Consider the following 17768-nt stretch of genomic DNA (forward strand, 5'->3'; position numbering starts at 1 on the left):
ACATTACTCAGCCGGCCCAACCTCGGTAGCGATAAGAACAGGGTTAGCAACGGTCTCCAGCATGAGATCCACTCTGGTTATGCATGTCTCGGGCTGGTGTATCATTTACGATTTCTCGTGTGTCTCAGAAACAGGTGACTAAGCGGCAGATTATTTTGGGACTTTTTGGACATTTTGTGAAATTCGGATAAATTCGGGACAAATCAAAAGTGTGCAGAAAAACACCAAAAGACGCACGCGATGAAGACAATAGCACGGTGAATGTCACCGGCAAGGAACTCCTCCCATTTGCATACATCGTACCTCATTGTGTACTTGTACCTGCTTCAAAAACGCCGTCGATAAGAGACTTCCCTATAGGATTGAGTGCTAGTGTGCGATTTAGAAAAGCAGGGGTTTGTATTGGTTAGTTGTTGTTAGCCATCAACCACGCCACTCTTTCATTAGACACTAGCTACTCGTACCGGTACCAGTCCCTTGTAGTAACTAACACTACAAGTAGTCAGTCCACTGTACCAGATGTGGTTGATGTTGATGTCTGATGGCGAAATTGGCACGATACAAGAACCAGTCCAAATTCGTGGTTGTATCACACACAAACACCTGATGTTACGCCATGGCGATAACCAACGCAGCAAGCCTACTTGTAGATAGGCCTACTCGTACCGGTACGGTAATTGCAAGGTGGGCGTCTTGTCGTGCGATCGGCGTTATCTGACAGAGATGCGGAAAAAAGAAATCCCTTCGGCAGAATAGGATATTCCGGGTCATGTCGGGTGGAGAGGAATCAACAAGGACGGCTAGTTTTTAGGGGGCTATGGGCTGCGCCGGAGTCGGCTCTGAGAGGGCTCCGGGCCCAGATTAGTCTCGAAAAGGGTCCCTGCCCCGGATTGGTGGGTCTTGGGACCTTCCAGTGGCGACGAAATCCGCTGCTACTGCACAATCACTTGTTGCTGGCGAGCTCAATAGACCCCTAAGTTTGTAGCCATGCAGCTGTCATGTGTGAGGTTAAAAAACACGAGCTGGAGAGGAGGGAGTTGTAGATGGGCGTGGGGAGGCGACGGAGACGGAGGAGTTGGTTCGAGTCCCGCGAAGTCACTCCTGGAAACGTCTCCAAGCGCCACGTCAACAGATCGAGGACAGTGCATCTCAAAACGGCTGCTTTCTTGCGGCTGTGGATGTGTCGCCGCTCCGAAGTTCAAGCAGTGCAACCCAACCCCAGTTAGTTTGTACTTGTGAGAAGCACTACAAGTGCATCCTGTAGCTTCACGTCAGCCGGGGATGGGTCGTATCCTATCGTATGTACCCGAACCGTATCAACTCTTGCGTGGCCAACTCCGGGCGGAGATAGTGCAGCAGCCGAACCACTAGTCGATGCTGCGTTCGTTCGCAATCGGCGCTCAAAGTCATACCGACAAGTAGTACATCTTGTCGAATCACCTGTCTTCTGGCACTCCAGCTGTTTGTCACCTGACTGGCTCAACACAAGACTCCGTCTCTGAACCCACAACTCGGCCTCCCCACAAGTGCTCCACAAGTGCTCCACAAGTGATTCACTCACCCCATTATCTCATAAATCTCCGCCATAGCTCGCTTCTGATTGCCGTCCCCGCTTATCGGAGCTAGCTACAACTAGTCTCCGGGGCTCTCTGCTCAGTCAGAATCTCCAAACACAATACGTAACGTCACACGTCACTGGTAGCCAGTCCTGAACCGGCCTTGACCCAACAATATTCTGTCACGAGATCACACCAAATGAGAGACCCCGACTGGACCAGACACAAAGCTGAAGCTCCACCCTTCGGCACCTGGGCCCCTCCGCCTCCTCCCCCTCTTATTGCACCTTCCAAATGGGTCACTAGCTGCTAATTCACACGCCCCTAACCATGCTTCTTTTTTCTGTCTTTCTAGTTTCTTGGCTTGGGTTTTGCGTGCGGGCTTGTGTGTATGTGTGTGGGAGTGTGTGCGGGAGTGTCGTCAAATTAACGTTTCAACTACAAATAAGGTTTCATCACCGCCATTATCATGCTTTTTATAATCACTGGGTACCTCCTCGACCGGCCAAATCTGGGGACGACACGACGCGGACGACTTGCAAAAGGTCGCAACAATTCGGATAAATTCGGAAAACCGCCGGAAAAAACACAGTAAAACCGACCCGCTACGACACGCCCTCTATGAGCTCGCCACCGCGCCCCAAACCCAAGACAAGCCGCGCCCGACCGCTTGTGCGGTCCAAAACAGGCTGTCTGACATGCCGAAAACGAAAGAAAAAATGCGACGAGAACCACCCCATCTGCAAGGGTTGCCAGCGTAACCAGCTCGAGTGCGTCTGGGCCGTACCCAGCACATCGATTCCGGCCGTCAGCTACAAGCCGCTGGAGATGGACCTGGCGGAACAACAACAGACACAACCCTCGATACGACACGGAGAACTTCCCCATGAAACTGTCCCATGGGGCAGCCCACCTCCTCAACAACAGCACCATCATCAACAGCATCAGCAACATCATCATCAACATCATCAGCAACAACAACAACAACAACAACATCTACATCAGCAGCAGCAGCAACAACAACAGCATCAGCAGCAGCATCAACAGCATCAGCAGCATCAGCAACAACAGGAAATCTTTCCACAGAACATTCAAATGCCGACATACATTTCTGACCCGGACAAACAAGAAGAAATGGACTCAAACAACGACCAAGACTCGCCACCAACCCTACAATCGACGCCGCTGCAGTCCATTTTGACCATGTCACGTGATCCAACGTCGGACATTACACGTGACATGTCCAAGCTGCTTAACTCCGCTTCTTCAGACACCTTCTATGGCTTCATGAAGTCGCATGAGAAACGCTTTCTGGAAGCAGTCATGCAGTTCAATCTCACAGAGTCGCCGTATTCCAACTATGCTTTTCAATTTGCAGGTCTGGATCTGCAGCCCGACACAGTGAAGCTGTATGATCGGTTTCTAACCCGCTTTGTGCCCGTCATCACTCCTCCCCATAGCCATCCGGATCTTTCGTCCTGGGCAGTTTTAATTCCGCTAGTGTTCAAATCTCCGGAGATTTTGCAGCTCTCGTTCGCCTGCGGAGCTCTGGATTTGGCCTGGCATGATCCAGATATGATGAAGACGGTCCAGAAGCACTATCTGGCGGCAATTCGAGCCCTGCGAAACAAAATTGCGTCTCGCGAAGTCAACGGCAGTGAAGACTGGCTGTTTTCAATCGTCCAGCTGCTGACCACGTTTGAAAAGCATTTCGGAAGCCCAACTTCGGCGGTTGTACGTCATCTCAGTGGAGCTCAACGAGTTCTCAGAGAACGCCAGCTCAAACGGGTCTACGATGGAGGCGAAATCTTTGCGCTCAACAAAAACGACCGTGTTCTGATGGAAGCGTTCCTCTACAACTACTCTGTGGCCATTCTCTTTTGCAAGAAAAGCGATCTGGTTTACCTGAGTCCTCCCTCGGTGTTTGACGAGTTCAGACCGTACCTTCAGGTGGCTCTTTACGAGACCCAAGTGTACTGGTCCAACAATCCCATTCTCGGAGCTGGGTTCATTGTGTTTGAAATGTGTGCGAAGATCAGCTGGATCGCCCGCAAGGAAGTACTCACAATCGAGGACTCGCAGAATATCAAGTCGTACATCCGAGCCCTCGAAATATGGTCCGTCCCAGACATTCAAAAGACACACATGACCGATGAGCTCGAGTACCACAGCTTCATGCAGCACATGTACGCCTCCCGGGTGATGCGACAGGCCGTCATTCTGCTAGCCAAGAAACTGCTCAACCCAGACCTCCAGGAAACATCAGAGGAGGTTGTAGGACACGTGACCGCGGCCGTTGAGGAGCTTAAGTCCATCGAGCTCGGCTCCTACGTGTCCTGTATCATTGGCTGGGCCATGGCCATCGCCGGATGTGCCGCCACGGAAAAAACACACCGAGAGCTGTTCAAGTTCCGCGTCGAAAAGTTTGGTGAAAACTCCAGAGCCGCCATCTTCAGACAAGTTATGAAGCTTTATGGGCTGGCCTGGGGCCTGGGAGAGGACCAGAAGGAGCTGGGACTGGACATTATTTATGAGAGAGACGTGCTGGAGAGTATGGCTTTGTAGGATGGCCACCATGTATTGTACTTTAACTAATGTATTTATTCACTATTGTACTGACAATATCTTCAGTCTTGTTCAAATCATATCTTTCTTATATACACGTCATCTATGTCATTACTGCCATAGTGTACAAGCACACCGCCTACGCTCGTACTCGTCTAGTTAACCCAGTCAAGAACCTTGGGCTCGTTAGGATCAGGCTTGGTCTTTCGCTGCATCACCTCCTTGACCTTCTCGCTCACACCAGGCTTACCAGAGTACTTGTTAGTAAAGTGGTTGACAACCTCGGCAGGGGAAGCCTTGTAATCCGACGATCGGGTCTCGCCCTTGATGTACTGCTCAATTTCCACCTCTCGGGGCAAGCCAAAGTTCCAGGGGTACTGCTTGTAGGTATCGTTGATGACCACCTCCATCTCGTCGTTCTTGGAGCCGGGTCGCTTCTGGATAAACGACTTGACAATCTCGGGAGTCACGCCCTCGAAAGAAGAAGGCTCCCACTGGGGCTCTCGGGCAGGCTTGTCAATGAGCTTGGCGGTGACACCTTCAATGAACTCTCGAGAGTGCATAAAGTTCTCGGCGTAATTGCACTCATCGTTGAACACGGACTGAATGTCCTGGTTTCGGCCTCGTCGCAGAGCGGCAAGAGTCACCTTGACAGAGGTAGGGGATCGCTCGCCCAGGAGCTTGATGATCTTCTCACCAGCCTCACCCTCCTGCTTCAGAGCTGCCACAATGTCCTCAATGGCGTCGTACTTGAAGGTTCGGTCGATCAGAGCTCGGAACTCGCCGCCGTACTGGAACTTGAAGTTGGCAGGCACCTCCGAGTAGTCGTTGAGCAGTGCGTTGAGCTGGGAGTACAGCTCGGTGGCGTCTCGGCCCTTGGGGATGTCCAGAGAAGCGATGGCCTTCTCCAGATCGTCTAGTCGAGCGGAGGGGATGTAGTGGGTGGCGAAGCCGGCAGCCACAGCCTCGTAGCCCTTGAGTCGGGACGAGGTCAGAGCCAGGAAGGTTCCAAGCTCTCCGTCGAGTCGGGGCAGGAAAAAGGTGCCGCCAACGTCGCAGAAGAAACCAATTGAGGTCTCGGGCATGGCCGAGAGGGTGGTTTCAGTGGCCACTCGGAAGGGAAGGTGCATGGAGACACCCAGACCTCCACCCATGGTGATGCCATGGTTGAGCGCAATCACGGGCTTGGGGTAGACGGATAGCAGGAAGTCCATGGCGTATTCCGTGCAGAAGAAGTCTCTGGATTGCTCAATGCCCTGGGCGCCTGCAGCGTTCTGCTTGGCAAGAGTAGCCACGTCACCTCCGGCACAGAAAGCCTTGTTGCCGGAGCCCTTGAACAGCACGACATTGGCGGAGTCGGATTTGAGCCACTCCTTGAGGCGGGGGAAGATGGCTCGGCACATGGGGTCGTCCAGAGCGTTGAGTTTCTTGGGCCGGTTGAGGGTGATGGTCCGGGTGGTGCCGTTGTCGCTGAAGAGTACAGGCGACTCCTCGGCAGCCGCCGTGGTCTGTGACATGAATCGGGTGTTGATTTGAGCTCGCAGGGGCATTCTAGTTCGGGCTAGTGTTCGCAACATGTTGGGTGTGCTGGGTTAGCTTAGTCTTTTAAGGTCCCCATGTTGGGTGGTTAGGGTAGGCTGTATTGTGGTGGGGTAATCCAAGGCGGAGATAAACAGGTGAGATGGTTCGTGGGGGGCGCACAGGACATAAGCACAGACAAGAGACAGCGGTCAAACGCACCGAGTCGATTTCGCGTGCTGGTTTGTGGCCCCTGTCTGTGTCTGTCTATGCATCATTGTTCTTAGCACTGGCGTCTAGTGTCTAGTGTCAAGTAGCTAATGTGGCTTGGACCGTCCGTCTGAGTCTGAGTCTGATTGTGTCTACTCACATTGTGATGTGTGTCGCACTGTCGTGTACAAGGTCAAGTAGTGGTGGTTTGGAAACACCCCATTAAGTATCTCTGAGCCACCACCTCCCTCCCACAACTCGGCCGAACGTCGGAGCTCTCTTTGTGTCCCTTCCTGTACAGTGTGTGGGGTAGACAGACACACAGCAATGTCTCCAGGCACGGGGGTATTTGATTGAACCGGTTCGCGCAATGCGGGCAAAAAAGAGCCGACCACAATGCGACACGACACGTTTCCAGAGACTTCAGCACTTTTCTCCATCACAGCTCAATTCCGCCTCAAGATGGAGACGTTTGCAACACCAGGGGTTGTATGATGTACCACTCAATGTGAGCAGAATTGCTTTCAATCTTGCTCGTGGACTTGTATAAAGAAGATCAGAGCTGCTACCAGCTCTTTCCCTCGTTGCTCTTGTCCCTCATCCTCCTCTTTGATACTCACGCTCGGTCTGTGATCGGAGGAACAAATTATTTTACCTTTGAAGTTGATTGTGGAACTGCATCCAAATTTTACCCGTGCCCGAGAGATGGATGTGGGTTCGATTTCGGGTCGACTCAATTTAACGCGATATATTTCATGTGCGAAACAGACGAAAGATACGACGAACAAGTGAAAAGACATGGGAAAGACGTTGAAAAGTAACATCAAATTACTGCAACACATCAAACGACTGAATTTCTCTACCGTTGTTGAGGTCATTTGGCCATACCTCCTCAATCAATGGGCCTAAGAAGACACCAGAAATCTCTGAAAAAGGACCTTACAACTCTGAAATTTGAACTGAAAAGAACACAATTGTACAAGATACAAAATTTCCATCGTTCAGGACTTTAACCTCCTCAACACCCCCATTCAATCGCCCATTACAATCACACCTCGTATCAATCACTGCTCCACTCTTACTATACAAAACCTTGGGAGAGCACAAACCAAGAGCAATTCGACAAACCGAGAGCAATTCGACACTATAAGTACGGTAAACACAGAGTCGTTGCGCTTCCACACGGTCCCTAAAGACCCCAGATGTCTGATAGTGTCTTCAGGTCCGTCCAGCCCAACCTCACAATGTCGTCCAGAACTCGTTCAAATGAGAATATTCCAGACTGGAACCGGGAATGTGCACTTTCAAAGCCAAATTAAACTGACAGTAAGAAGCTCAGCCTGTTCGTGATGGTCCAACTACCTCATCAAGGGACCTCCATGGTGACATTCATTTATAGCCGATTGATTAGTCAGCGAGAGTTTAATACCTTTTATGGTTCTCGGCTCTCTCTCTTTTGTTCCGTGGAAAAGAGGACTTCAAAATAGGCATGCTAGGTCCGTTTTCGACGCAAAAAAAGTACATGAATATGTTCAACAGGCGACAACAATTATATGTACACGTTTAAATCCCCTCTATTCCCCCCACGCAACCCTCAAATCAACATGGTCTACAAAAGCATGAATAGCTCGATACCCCAACTCTAATAATAAATTAAGGTCTGATACTCCTTGAATGTCATGTCATCGATTATTTGCCCTTGTAGATAGACGCGTGATTTACCCAGACTCGACTCGACGCTGGACAAGAACCCGACGAAGATGAGCACCGAGACACAAAACGAGGTGCGTTCGCGCCACGTGACCACCGCCAATGAGCAGCACCCGAAAATCCATTCTGCCGGCCCCGTTTCCGAGGCGGACTTCTTTTGGACCTACCAGGAGGAGCCCCATAGATCTCGACGGATGGAGATCATCAAGGCGCACCCTGAGGTGACCAAGCTGACTGGACACGAGCCCCTGACCAAGTGGGTGGTTCTTGGAGTGGTTTCTCTGCAGTTTACATGTGCCTACCTGCTTCGAAACAGTCCCATTTTGAGCTGGCCGTTTCTGATCACAGCTTACGTGATTGGAGCCGTGTGCATCCAGAACCTGTTTCTGGCGATCCACGAGCTGTCCCACAACCTGGGTTTCAAGAAGCCGATCCACAACAAGCTGTTTTCCATTTTTGCAAACGCCCCTATCGGAATCCCCTACAGCGCCGGCTTTGGACCCTACCATCTGCTACATCACAAACATCTGGGCGACTTCCGGTTCGACACAGACCTGCCAACTCCCCTGGAGGCTGCACTGTTTAGCAATGTTGCCGGCAAGGCGTTTTTCGCAACCTTTCAGCTCTTCTTCTACGCCATCCGACCCATCTGTGTCGCCCAGTTGCCCTTCTCGATCATCCACTTTCTCAACATTGCCGCCCAGGTGGCTGTTGACGTGGCCGTGATCAAATTCTGGGGAATGCAGTCCTTCTGGTACCTTATCATATCGTCCTTCTTTGCCGGTTCGCTTCATCCCGTCGCTGGCCACTTTATCGCCGAACACTACGTCCTGGGAGATAACGTGGACGATGCGGAATCGACCATGAAGGAGTCTGGGTCGGATAAGTTGATGGCCGACAAGAACCGAAACTCCTCTTCGGTCGCACCCCCTGAGACCTACTCCTACTATGGTATCCTTAACCTGGTTACCTACAATGTTGGATACCACAACGAGCACCACGACTTTCCTTTCGTGCCTTGGACTCGCCTGCCGGCTCTTAGAGAAATGGCCAAGGACTTTTACGACCCTCTGCCTCAGGTTAAGAGCTGGAGTATGACCATTGTCGATTTCATCCGAGATGATCGAGTGTCTTTGTGGTGTCGAGTGAAGAGAGATGAGGCTCAGATGAAGCGGTTGGCAGCACGAACCTAGATATGAAGGAGACGAGTATCTACTGAGCGTCTAGCAAGTGCGATACCTATCCATCGAGAGCGCTGCACCCATAGTTTTTGGGTGGTTAAAATAACATGGCCACACCCACAAGCTGGTGTGACGAAAAGAACATAGTTCATGTATTTATTGGTAAAATTGAGACTCGCACAAGTGGCTAATAAGTAAGAATCCATATAATATATTACAGCTAATCCAACAGCACCACCTCCTCCACATCCTCGACCTGCACATCCTTCTTCACCTCGTCGGTCCCCTCATCAACCTTGACCACCTTGGAGGGCTCCTCATCAAGAATAACCACACTATCAATTTCAGAAAAGCCTCGCTTGGAAGTATCAGCCACCTCCAGCTCGTCATCATCGTCGTCGTCCTCCTCAGGCTTCTCCACAGTATAAGTGGGAACTGTGGGGATAGGTGTGATGTTAGAAATTTTCTCGGAAGAAGCTTCTCCAGCGCTCTCTCGAGGCTCAAAGTAAATCTCCAGATTACGCAGCTTGATGTCATCATCGGAGTCGTCCATGATGGTCACAAAAGACCGTTCCTTGACTCCCAGGTCAGCCAGAGTTCGCTCAAGGTTGTCATCGAAATCCACATCATAAATCAGCTGGCTGCTGAGCACAGCAAGCTCCTCCTTGGGGAAGAACTTGGACACCCACTCGACCAGATCGGACAGCTTTGTCTTGTCCACATCACACATGACCACCACTCGAGCAGCAGAACTGGTCACACACGAAGAAGAAGGAGGAGCGGGCTTGGTCACGGTGAAGAACCGGTCCCCTCCACGACGCGAAATGTAGTAGTCACGCGCCCGTTCGGGGGAAGTCAGCTGCCAAACACCCTGCTGTACAGCCAGAGCGGCAATCATGGCGTTGGTGGTCGCAATGGCGGGGATGATGTTGCCGGCAATCTGCTTGAGATCAAACTTGGACTTGGTGGTCACGTGATGCACAGTGGCGAACAGCGTTGCTGCGGCAACCACAAAGTCGAGTGTGTCCTCGTCGTCCTTGTCGAACTCGAGCGTTTCTCCGTTGTTGAACCGCGTCTGGAGCCGTTTTGTCGCATCCAGAAACACGGCAAAGGCCTCTTCACGTGACCAAACGTTTTGGGCACGTGATTTTGCAATATGTGCGCCGTCGAGATGCTTTGCCAGTTTCTCCAGCTCGTCCCAGGACTGCGGATCGGGTTTTTGACGTCCGTTATCGACATTGTGTTCAGCCTGTCGGGCGATATCGACGTCAAAGATCTTGCAGAAGACGTTTTTGCCAAACTCGGGCTTGGAGATGACGTCTCTCAGCTCAAGCAGCTCTGCTGTCTCTTTCTTGAGCGTGTTGAGCTCCTCCTTTGAGGCCTCTGATTCGTCCATTTCTCCGAGATCGAGATCGTTTCCGAACAACTGTACAAACAAGAACGATTTAGCCCAGACAACGGTGTGGACGGGCTGTGAGGGTGTGGATCGGATAGTGCAAATGGGGAACGACTTGGGGGTCTCCTTGGGCACACAATCGACACATTCAGTCTTGCCCGCCAAAATGACCTGAGTCTGGCCCAGAAAGCCCGTGGTTCCAGACTCGACCAGCGGCACGTTAGCCGTTAGGCACATTCGGTTCACGTGTCTTCGAGCCTCCAGGTTGTCGAGAGCATTGTACACCAGGTCGAAGCCCTTGTACCACGACACGGTGAACTTGGGGTCGGTGATGATGTTGGCCAAGTGAGAAGTGATGTCGACATGGGGGTTGAATTTCTGGGCGGTGGCTCGGGCAACCACGCTCTTGGGCTGCTTGATGTGTTCGTGGCCAAACAGAAACTGTCGGTTGAGGTTGGAGAGGTCGACGGTGTCCAGATCAAGAACGGTGATCTTGCCAAAGCCCAGAAGCACCAGGTTTTTGAGCATTTCGCAGCCCACTCCGCCAGCGCCAACCAGTAGCACGTGACTGGATGCAATGGTGGCGACGGCCTCTTTTCCAAACGTTCGCTCGAGGTCCGAGTGGCGCTTTGTAGTGCTCATGGTGGTGTTGCTTGGAGGTGTAGAGAGATCACTTTAGCAATGGCCTCTGAAGGCAAATAGCCAAAGCTTATTTTTTATCGGTGATTTTACGCGATTAAATGTATTTATGGTACGTATAATACTTGTAAATTGAGGATAAATTGGATAAAATGGAAATATGTGATTATCGCTAGTGTAAATACTTGTAGTAACTGTATATTTAGTATACAGAGTACGATTTTGGTGGTCAAACAGGATCCTAAAGTAGAGACCACAGTGGACCATTAGTTCATGTCCAGTACGTGAAGTACAGATAACAAATTGAACCGCGCTTCTACCAGTAATTGTCACAAACAGCTTTAGGACGTCACTTGGATGTCCAATTCATTGGTCAATAGGTCATTTCAGTCCTTAATGACGACCATCTGGAAGAGCGCAGGTTGCGGCAATCGAAATGGATGATGATAGTTTGAGAATGCCAATGACACTGCTAAGAGACACTATGACAGGTACAACATTGATGGCAATGATACTACTTGTACTGTATATATACCGGTATTTCGGAGTGATGGAAACACAGTAAATAACTTCTTCGAACCTCCCCAGGCAAGCTCACCATTGTGTGCTCATTTGGATACAGATACACTCACTTAATGAAGGAGATGACAAAATGTTTCATGGGAAGGTCATTTCAATAACTCGAACAGGTCAGAGAGTTTATGAATGCTAGGAATATGAAGAGGAATGTTGGTGAGCATTCTCAGAAACAACTAGAGCTCTGGCAATAAGACAGCCATTGTACAGCAGTTCCTCAACGCGCATGGAAAGCAAGATACGTTTTGAATACGGCAAGGGGTAGTTCAAAAAGTGATTCTCCTGACTCGGTTGAGGTATGGGGCGAGGAGCCTCTTCCACTTCGCAAGTTCAATGGCTCATAATAAAAGCTGTCATTGGAAGGGAGAAGTCCCATCAGTTGCAAGTATCGGATTGAAACCAAAATACCGTGACTGAAACGTCAATAGCTTCCAATTACCGTGCGGTATCGGTATCCCTTCCTCGCCAACCGTCTACGCCGAAAGAGAGAAGTCCGACCACCGGGTGCATCAAAACAAAGCATCCTTGTAGTACAATATGTACTTGTACAGTATGTAGTTGTCTAGACCTACGACACCAAGCCCAATGTAGACACAAGTAGTTGAAACAGCACTTTTACTCACCTCTAACCAGTTCTAAAAGTTCTTCTTATTCCAGTCAAGTTGGAACTGTGCCGTATAGACTTGGTACAAGAACCTGGTTCACAGCATTCCATTACAACCAGTTGTACCAACCAACAATAATGTTGATACCTGTTCCACTGACCAAGGTGACATATCAGGTAACATATCAGGTGCTGGTAACATATACGATGACCATATCAACTCTTTCTACTCTATGTTTCTTCCATATACTTGTGTGAGTACAGTGTGTACATACACGACGAGTACACACAGAGCTTTAACAAATGCTCAAGAATTGTATGTACATTTACTGGATATACTTGTTACAAGTTTAGCTAGCTACGATACTGTTTGTTCAATCCCCAGAAAAGATCCAATAATGATACGTGCTAGGTAACTGTCACGTGACCAAGAGTCCCTTTTCGAGTCACATGACCCTTTGAATAAAACCACCGTCCAAACCACGTGAGCATCCTCTTCTCCCGCCCCCACTGTTCTCGCTTAAACAGCATCCGATGAGCCACGTCGGCTTTTTTAAATTAAAATTAAGCTTCTCAGATGTCCCTTCCACTACGCGACACGTCAACCAACGCTCCATCACGCCTTCTTGTCTAGACCCCAAAACACCATGTCCGAGAACAAGTATTCCGTCATTTTGCCCACTTATAATGAGCGGGAGGTGAGTACCGAGACCCAAAGCAGGACGAAACAGCGAGACAATACCGACGAAGCAAGACAGCACGAACCAAGCGAGTTGAGGTGACGAATTGGAATGACTATTCGATTTGGAGTGTTATTTGAAAGTAAAGAGGGCTTGATCTGGAGGGAGAGATAACGGCTCAGGGAATTGGAGTGAACGAAAAAGAATCACAAACGGGTGATACGGTGTTGAATTTGTTGGTGTGTGATGGTGTTTAGTGGTGAGAAGACTGACTGCTGTTGTGCCAGATATGAGATGAAGCCATGATCTGGATTCGATGGTGTCTCGACCTACATTTGATGGAGCCATGCTGTAACACATACCAGATTTGACATTGGTGACAGACTCGTTGGGGAATCTGTACTCTTTGGCGTTGACTACATCAATTGGAATGATTCTGCTCGGCTGTCGCGATATACATACCCTGTCATGACCTACTCTTGATCTGATCTTCAGGCATGACCAACCTCACACCAATGCCGGAGCCCACCACAGCTGATACTGCTGTCTGTTGTCTACTGATTGAGCTTCCAAAGCGGTTGTCAAATAGACCAGCGTCTTCTACCTTCCCTTCAGGTTTCCACCCAAGAGCGAGACATGTCCCGATTAACCTGTTAATCACAACTTCAGTTAATTGTCTCATTTCAAATCGTCATTCTTCCCACGTCTGTCATTCTAGTATCTCCCGAAGTGGCTTATCCTCCTAGTTTCAGACATCATTTCACGTGTTCGAAGAACTGGACGCCACGAACCGATGTTTCAACCATGCCGTTCAGTCCGTAGCAACTGAAAATGTCGTCCCACAATTACACACTCGTTCAACGTCTGTCAGGCTGCACTCTCTACCCTTACTAATCTAGAACCTCCCCATCATGGTCTGGCTCCTGCACAAGACCTTCACCGAGAACAACCTCGACTGGGAAGTGATTATTGTCGATGACGGCTCCCCCGACGGTACCCAGGAGGTGGCCAAAGAGCTCATTGCTGCCTACGGAGACAACGTCGTGCTCAAGCCCAGAGCCGGCAAGCTCGGTCTGGGAACTGCCTACGTCCACGGTCTGCAGTTCGCCAGAGGCAACTTTGTCATCATTATGGACGCCGACTTCTCCCACCACCCCGAGTCCATTCCGGAGTTCATTGCTCTGCAGAAGAAGAACAACCACGACATTGTCACCGGCACCCGATACGCCGGCAACGGAGGAGTCTATGGCTGGGATCTCAAGCGAAAGCTTGTGTCTCGAGGCGCCAACTTCCTGGCCACCCTGGTCCTGCGACCCCACATTTCTGACGTGACCGGCTCTTTCAGACTCTACAAGAAGCCCGTGCTCGACAAGGTCATCCACTCCACCAAGTCTAAGGGCTACGTGTTCCAGATGGAGATGATTGTGCGAGCTCGAGCCATGGGCTACTCCATTGGCGAGGTGCCCATCTCTTTCGTCGACCGACTCTACGGAGACTCCAAGCTTGGAGGCGACGAGATTGTCCAGTACGCCAAGGGTGTGTGGAACCTTTTCGTTGACATTTAAGCCGAAGCAACAACAGTTAGAACAATCAATTATAATGAGAATCTTGGGTAGGTTGGAGATATCTACAGTATCATACAGTAGGAGTTGGTTGGGTTGGTTGGATCAGTTCACGCTTTAGTGGACTAGACATAACTTAGTTGAAGACCTTAGTTGAGAATTACTTGACCAGGAAATAAGCCCGCGATAGCCATGTACAGTACGAATCAATACGAGTATGGGTGGTTGCTTAGCAAGACAATCAGGACAACACCTCCACGGGTAACACGTGACTTCCCATACCACAACACCTCAACTCCACGGGTAACACGTGACTTCCCCATACCCCATACCCCTACCTCTACCCACCTGCAGGTATGACAGCCATTAGGTTATTGACACGCATCACGAAATGATTTAGGGTTAGGGTTTATGAGATATAGCTGCACAGCGTGGGTCTGTCTCTGTCTCTCGTCTTCAAGGGTAGGGGTACTTGTCCTCTACTTGTAGCATCCTATCATCCGCGATAGGGTTAGGGTAGCGGAAAATATTGGGCCTGTGGGAGTGTTTTTAGGGAAAAGCCGGTGGGGTCCATTGCGAGGTTTGCGGCACAATCCGGATATAAAACCGAGCCGTTTGAGCCGTGCGTGCAATTAGACGGACTTACAAGGTCGGTATTTGGTCTGTTTATATTATTTTTTTGAACATGGCACTGTGTTCTATTTCTGTTTTACCTCATGGTTAGACGGCTCTATATTTTGAGGTGATTTTGGCGGTGGGATATTTCTATGAATGGGTCCAGAATGGGCAATAGTTGGGCTAGCGGCGTTCTGAAAGTACAATTGTGCTGTGCGGATGTCCATGAGAAAGTTGGTACTTGCGTCTCTCCCATTGCTCCATGTTTCGCCCTGTTTTTCACAGCTCCTTTGGACCTTGTATTCCTGCGATCAAACAGCGTATGAAGCTAAAATTGCGTTTTTCGGAGACGATTGGCTCGGACTTAAGAGGGAGCTGTGGGAGAGGACTTGGAAGGGCGATAGAGGGAGCGATTGGACGGGCTTTACAGGGTTAGGGATCCGTATCATTGATTTTACGGGCCAAACCCTTCCACCGCCTTTCCTGTCGCTCCCCAACCCCCCAATTGAACCCGTTATCCAGCTTAACATATAGTTACATATTCCTCAGACTTTGGCGTACATTCATCTTTTTTGCCAGTGCAGCTTTTTTGCAGTGCCAGTTGCATATTGTTTATCCGGGGGATGAGGGGAGTTAGACGGACGTGGGTAGGGGTAGGGGTTTAGGGGACCGAACAGGAGCCCTCGGATATACATGGGGATGCCAAGCATAGCAATTCCCGGTCAATCCGGACACCCTAGCCCCAATAATGAGCCCTCCAGGAGCTCCAGACACCAGCAGTCCCTCAAACCCTATTGGTTCTTACGCAGCAAAGTGTTGGTCCATCACTACGCTCCCAACCCGTGTGTCTTTGTGTTTTTGGTGCTTGTGTAATGTTAATTTTTTTTCCCTTTGGTCCCACGTTCCCTCCTTCCACACACTACACCTTAGCGCGATTTACTCGTCGACATCACTTTTTTTTCTTGTCGCCAACTTCGTGGAACCCCCAAAGAAATCACAATGCTCAACCTTAGAACCGCCCTTCGAGCTGTGCGACCCGTCACTCTGGTGAGTATCTCGGAGCCCGGGACGGCTACCAACACACAAGCAAGATGCAACAGAAACCGGACTTTTTAAATGCGGATTGCGGAAAATTTGCATGGCGGCAACGACTCGGAGAAGGAGCGGGACAATTGCAATGGCAGGATGCCATTGACGAACTGAGGGTGATGAGAGACCGGGCCTCCGATGACGTGGTGGTGACGACAGCCCGGCTGGTGTTGCCGGGACTGTCTCTGAAAAGCAATTTCTCTATCTCCGGTCTCAACAGACTCCCCTTCTCTAGCTCAATTGGCATTGTCTTCAGAAGGTGTCTTAGTGGTATCCCCATTGTTATCTTCTTTTCCCCAATGTCAATGTCAATGTCAATGGCTCCGACCTCTTTCACATTAACACGGCGCAAACACAGATACCACGGAACCGACTCAAACAAATCCAAAGAGACGCAGCGGAATAATTGGCATCAACGAACGATTTGGGATACTCTGGCGAGAATGCCGAAATATTTCGCTTGTCTTGTTGTTTCTCTTGAGTGAGTTGTTTGTGAAGTCGTTTGGAAGAAGGTTCCCAATGTCACAAACCATACCAACTCGTTACAGCCAGCTTGTAATCCCCCACCTCTTCAATACATACTAACGCAGACCCGATCCTACGCCACTTCCGTGGCCTCTTTCACCGGCCAGAAGAACTCCAACGGCAAGTACACTGTGTCTCTGATTGAGGGAGACGGTATCGGAACCGAGATCTCCAAGGCTGTCAAGGACATCTACCATGCCGCCAAGGTCCCCATCGACTGGGAGGTTGTCGACGTCACCCCCACTCTGGTCAACGGCAAGACCACCATCCCCGACAGCGCCATTGAGTCCATCAACCGAAACAAGGTTGCCCTCAAGGGTCCCCTCGCCACCCCCATCGGTAAGGGCCACGTTTCCATGAACCTGACTCTGCGACGAACCTTCAACCTGTTCGCCAACGTCCGACCTTGCAAGTCCGTCGTGGGCTACAAGACCCCTTACGAGAACGTCGACACCCTGCTCATCCGAGAGAACACTGAGGGTGAGTACTCCGGTATCGAGCACACCGTCGTCCCCGGTGTCGTTCAGTCCATCAAGCTGATCACCCGAGAGGCTTCCGAGCGAGTCATCCGGTACGCTTACGAGTACGCCCTGTCCCGAGGCATGAAGAAGGTCCTTGTTGTCCACAAGGCCTCTATTATGAAGGTCTCCGATGGTCTTTTCCTTGAGGTTGCTCGAGAGCTCGCCAAGGAGTACCCCTCCATTGACCTTTCCGTCGAGCTGATCGACAACACCTGTCTGCGAATGGTCCAGGACCCCGCTCTCTACCGAGATGTCGTCATGGTCATGCCCAACCTTTACGGTGACATTCTGTCCGATCTTGCCTCCGGTCTTATCGGTGGTCTTGGTCTGACCCCCTCCGGTAACATGGGTGACGAGGTCTCCATCTTCGAGGCCGTCCACGGATCCGCTCCCGACATTGCTGGCAAGGGTCTTGCTAACCCCACTGCTCTGCTGCTCTCCTCCGTGATGATGCTGCGACACATGGGTCTCAACGACAACGCCACCAACATCGAGCAGGCCGTCTTTGGCACCATTGCTTCCGGCCCCGAGAACCGAACCAAGGATCTTAAGGGTACCGCCACCACTTCTCACTTTGCTGAGCAGATTATCAAGCGACTCAAGTAGACGATATAACGATAATGATAATGATTTGATGTAATGTTGGAAGCGATATGTGTGATCATCAGAGCGAGAGAGTTGTTTTGTGGTGGAGAGAAATCAAGTAGTGATGATGAAGAAGGATTTACAAGTACAATGGAACGAGTACTTGGAGTCGTAGTCGTACTGCAGTGCGTGCGTGTGTGTGCGTGTGTTGGAGAAAATCATTGGTGTATGGCGAG

The 17768-nt window shown here is 50.3% G+C and overlaps 7 protein-coding genes across 7 annotated transcripts; 4 read left to right on the forward strand and 3 right to left on the reverse strand.

The window, feature by feature from the left end:
• Positions 1-443: 443 nt before the first annotated feature.
• YALI1_D07930g (uncharacterized protein) lies at positions 444-771 on the reverse strand (the record flags this gene model as incomplete). The annotated part of the gene is made up of 2 exons (XM_068282631.1): positions 444-643; positions 720-771. The coding sequence occupies 2 exons, from the start codon at positions 769-771 to the stop codon at positions 444-446; spliced, it is 252 nt and encodes an 83-aa protein (XP_068138732.1).
• Positions 772-2177: 1406 nt separating this feature from the next.
• On the forward strand, positions 2178-4121 carry YALI1_D07945g (uncharacterized protein; the record flags this gene model as incomplete). The annotated part of the gene is made up of 1 exon (XM_502474.1): positions 2178-4121. One exon carries the CDS (start codon positions 2178-2180, stop codon positions 4119-4121), a length of 1944 nt encoding a protein of 647 aa, XP_502474.1.
• A 155-nt stretch (positions 4122-4276) lies between these two features.
• Positions 4277-5698, reverse strand: YALI1_D07981g (mitochondrial 37S ribosomal protein mS47; the record flags this gene model as incomplete). Its single annotated transcript, XM_502475.3, has 1 exon — positions 4277-5698. One exon carries the CDS (start codon positions 5696-5698, stop codon positions 4277-4279), a length of 1422 nt encoding a protein of 473 aa, XP_502475.1.
• Positions 5699-7609: 1911 nt separating this feature from the next.
• On the forward strand, positions 7610-8752 carry YALI1_D08000g (uncharacterized protein; the record flags this gene model as incomplete). The annotated part of the gene is made up of 1 exon (XM_502476.3): positions 7610-8752. The coding sequence occupies one exon, from the start codon at positions 7610-7612 to the stop codon at positions 8750-8752; it is 1143 nt and encodes a 380-aa protein (XP_502476.1).
• Positions 8753-8960: 208 nt separating this feature from the next.
• Positions 8961-10778, reverse strand: YALI1_D08031g (uncharacterized protein; the record flags this gene model as incomplete). Its single annotated transcript, XM_502477.1, has 1 exon — positions 8961-10778. One exon carries the CDS (start codon positions 10776-10778, stop codon positions 8961-8963), a length of 1818 nt encoding a protein of 605 aa, XP_502477.1.
• A 1824-nt stretch (positions 10779-12602) lies between these two features.
• Positions 12603-14200, forward strand: YALI1_D08050g (uncharacterized protein; the record flags this gene model as incomplete). The annotated part of the gene is made up of 2 exons (XM_502478.3): positions 12603-12653; positions 13535-14200. 2 exons carry the CDS (start codon positions 12603-12605, stop codon positions 14198-14200), a joined length of 717 nt encoding a protein of 238 aa, XP_502478.2.
• A 1611-nt stretch (positions 14201-15811) lies between these two features.
• Positions 15812-17553, forward strand: YALI1_D08082g (uncharacterized protein; the record flags this gene model as incomplete). The annotated part of the gene is made up of 2 exons (XM_502479.3): positions 15812-15859; positions 16492-17553. 2 exons carry the CDS (start codon positions 15812-15814, stop codon positions 17551-17553), a joined length of 1110 nt encoding a protein of 369 aa, XP_502479.1.
• Positions 17554-17768: the final 215 nt, after the last annotated feature.

This window comes from Yarrowia lipolytica, chromosome 1D (genome assembly GCF_001761485.1).
Source record: "Yarrowia lipolytica chromosome 1D, complete sequence".
In the NCBI taxonomy this organism is placed as follows: domain Eukaryota; kingdom Fungi; phylum Ascomycota; class Dipodascomycetes; order Dipodascales; genus Yarrowia; species Yarrowia lipolytica.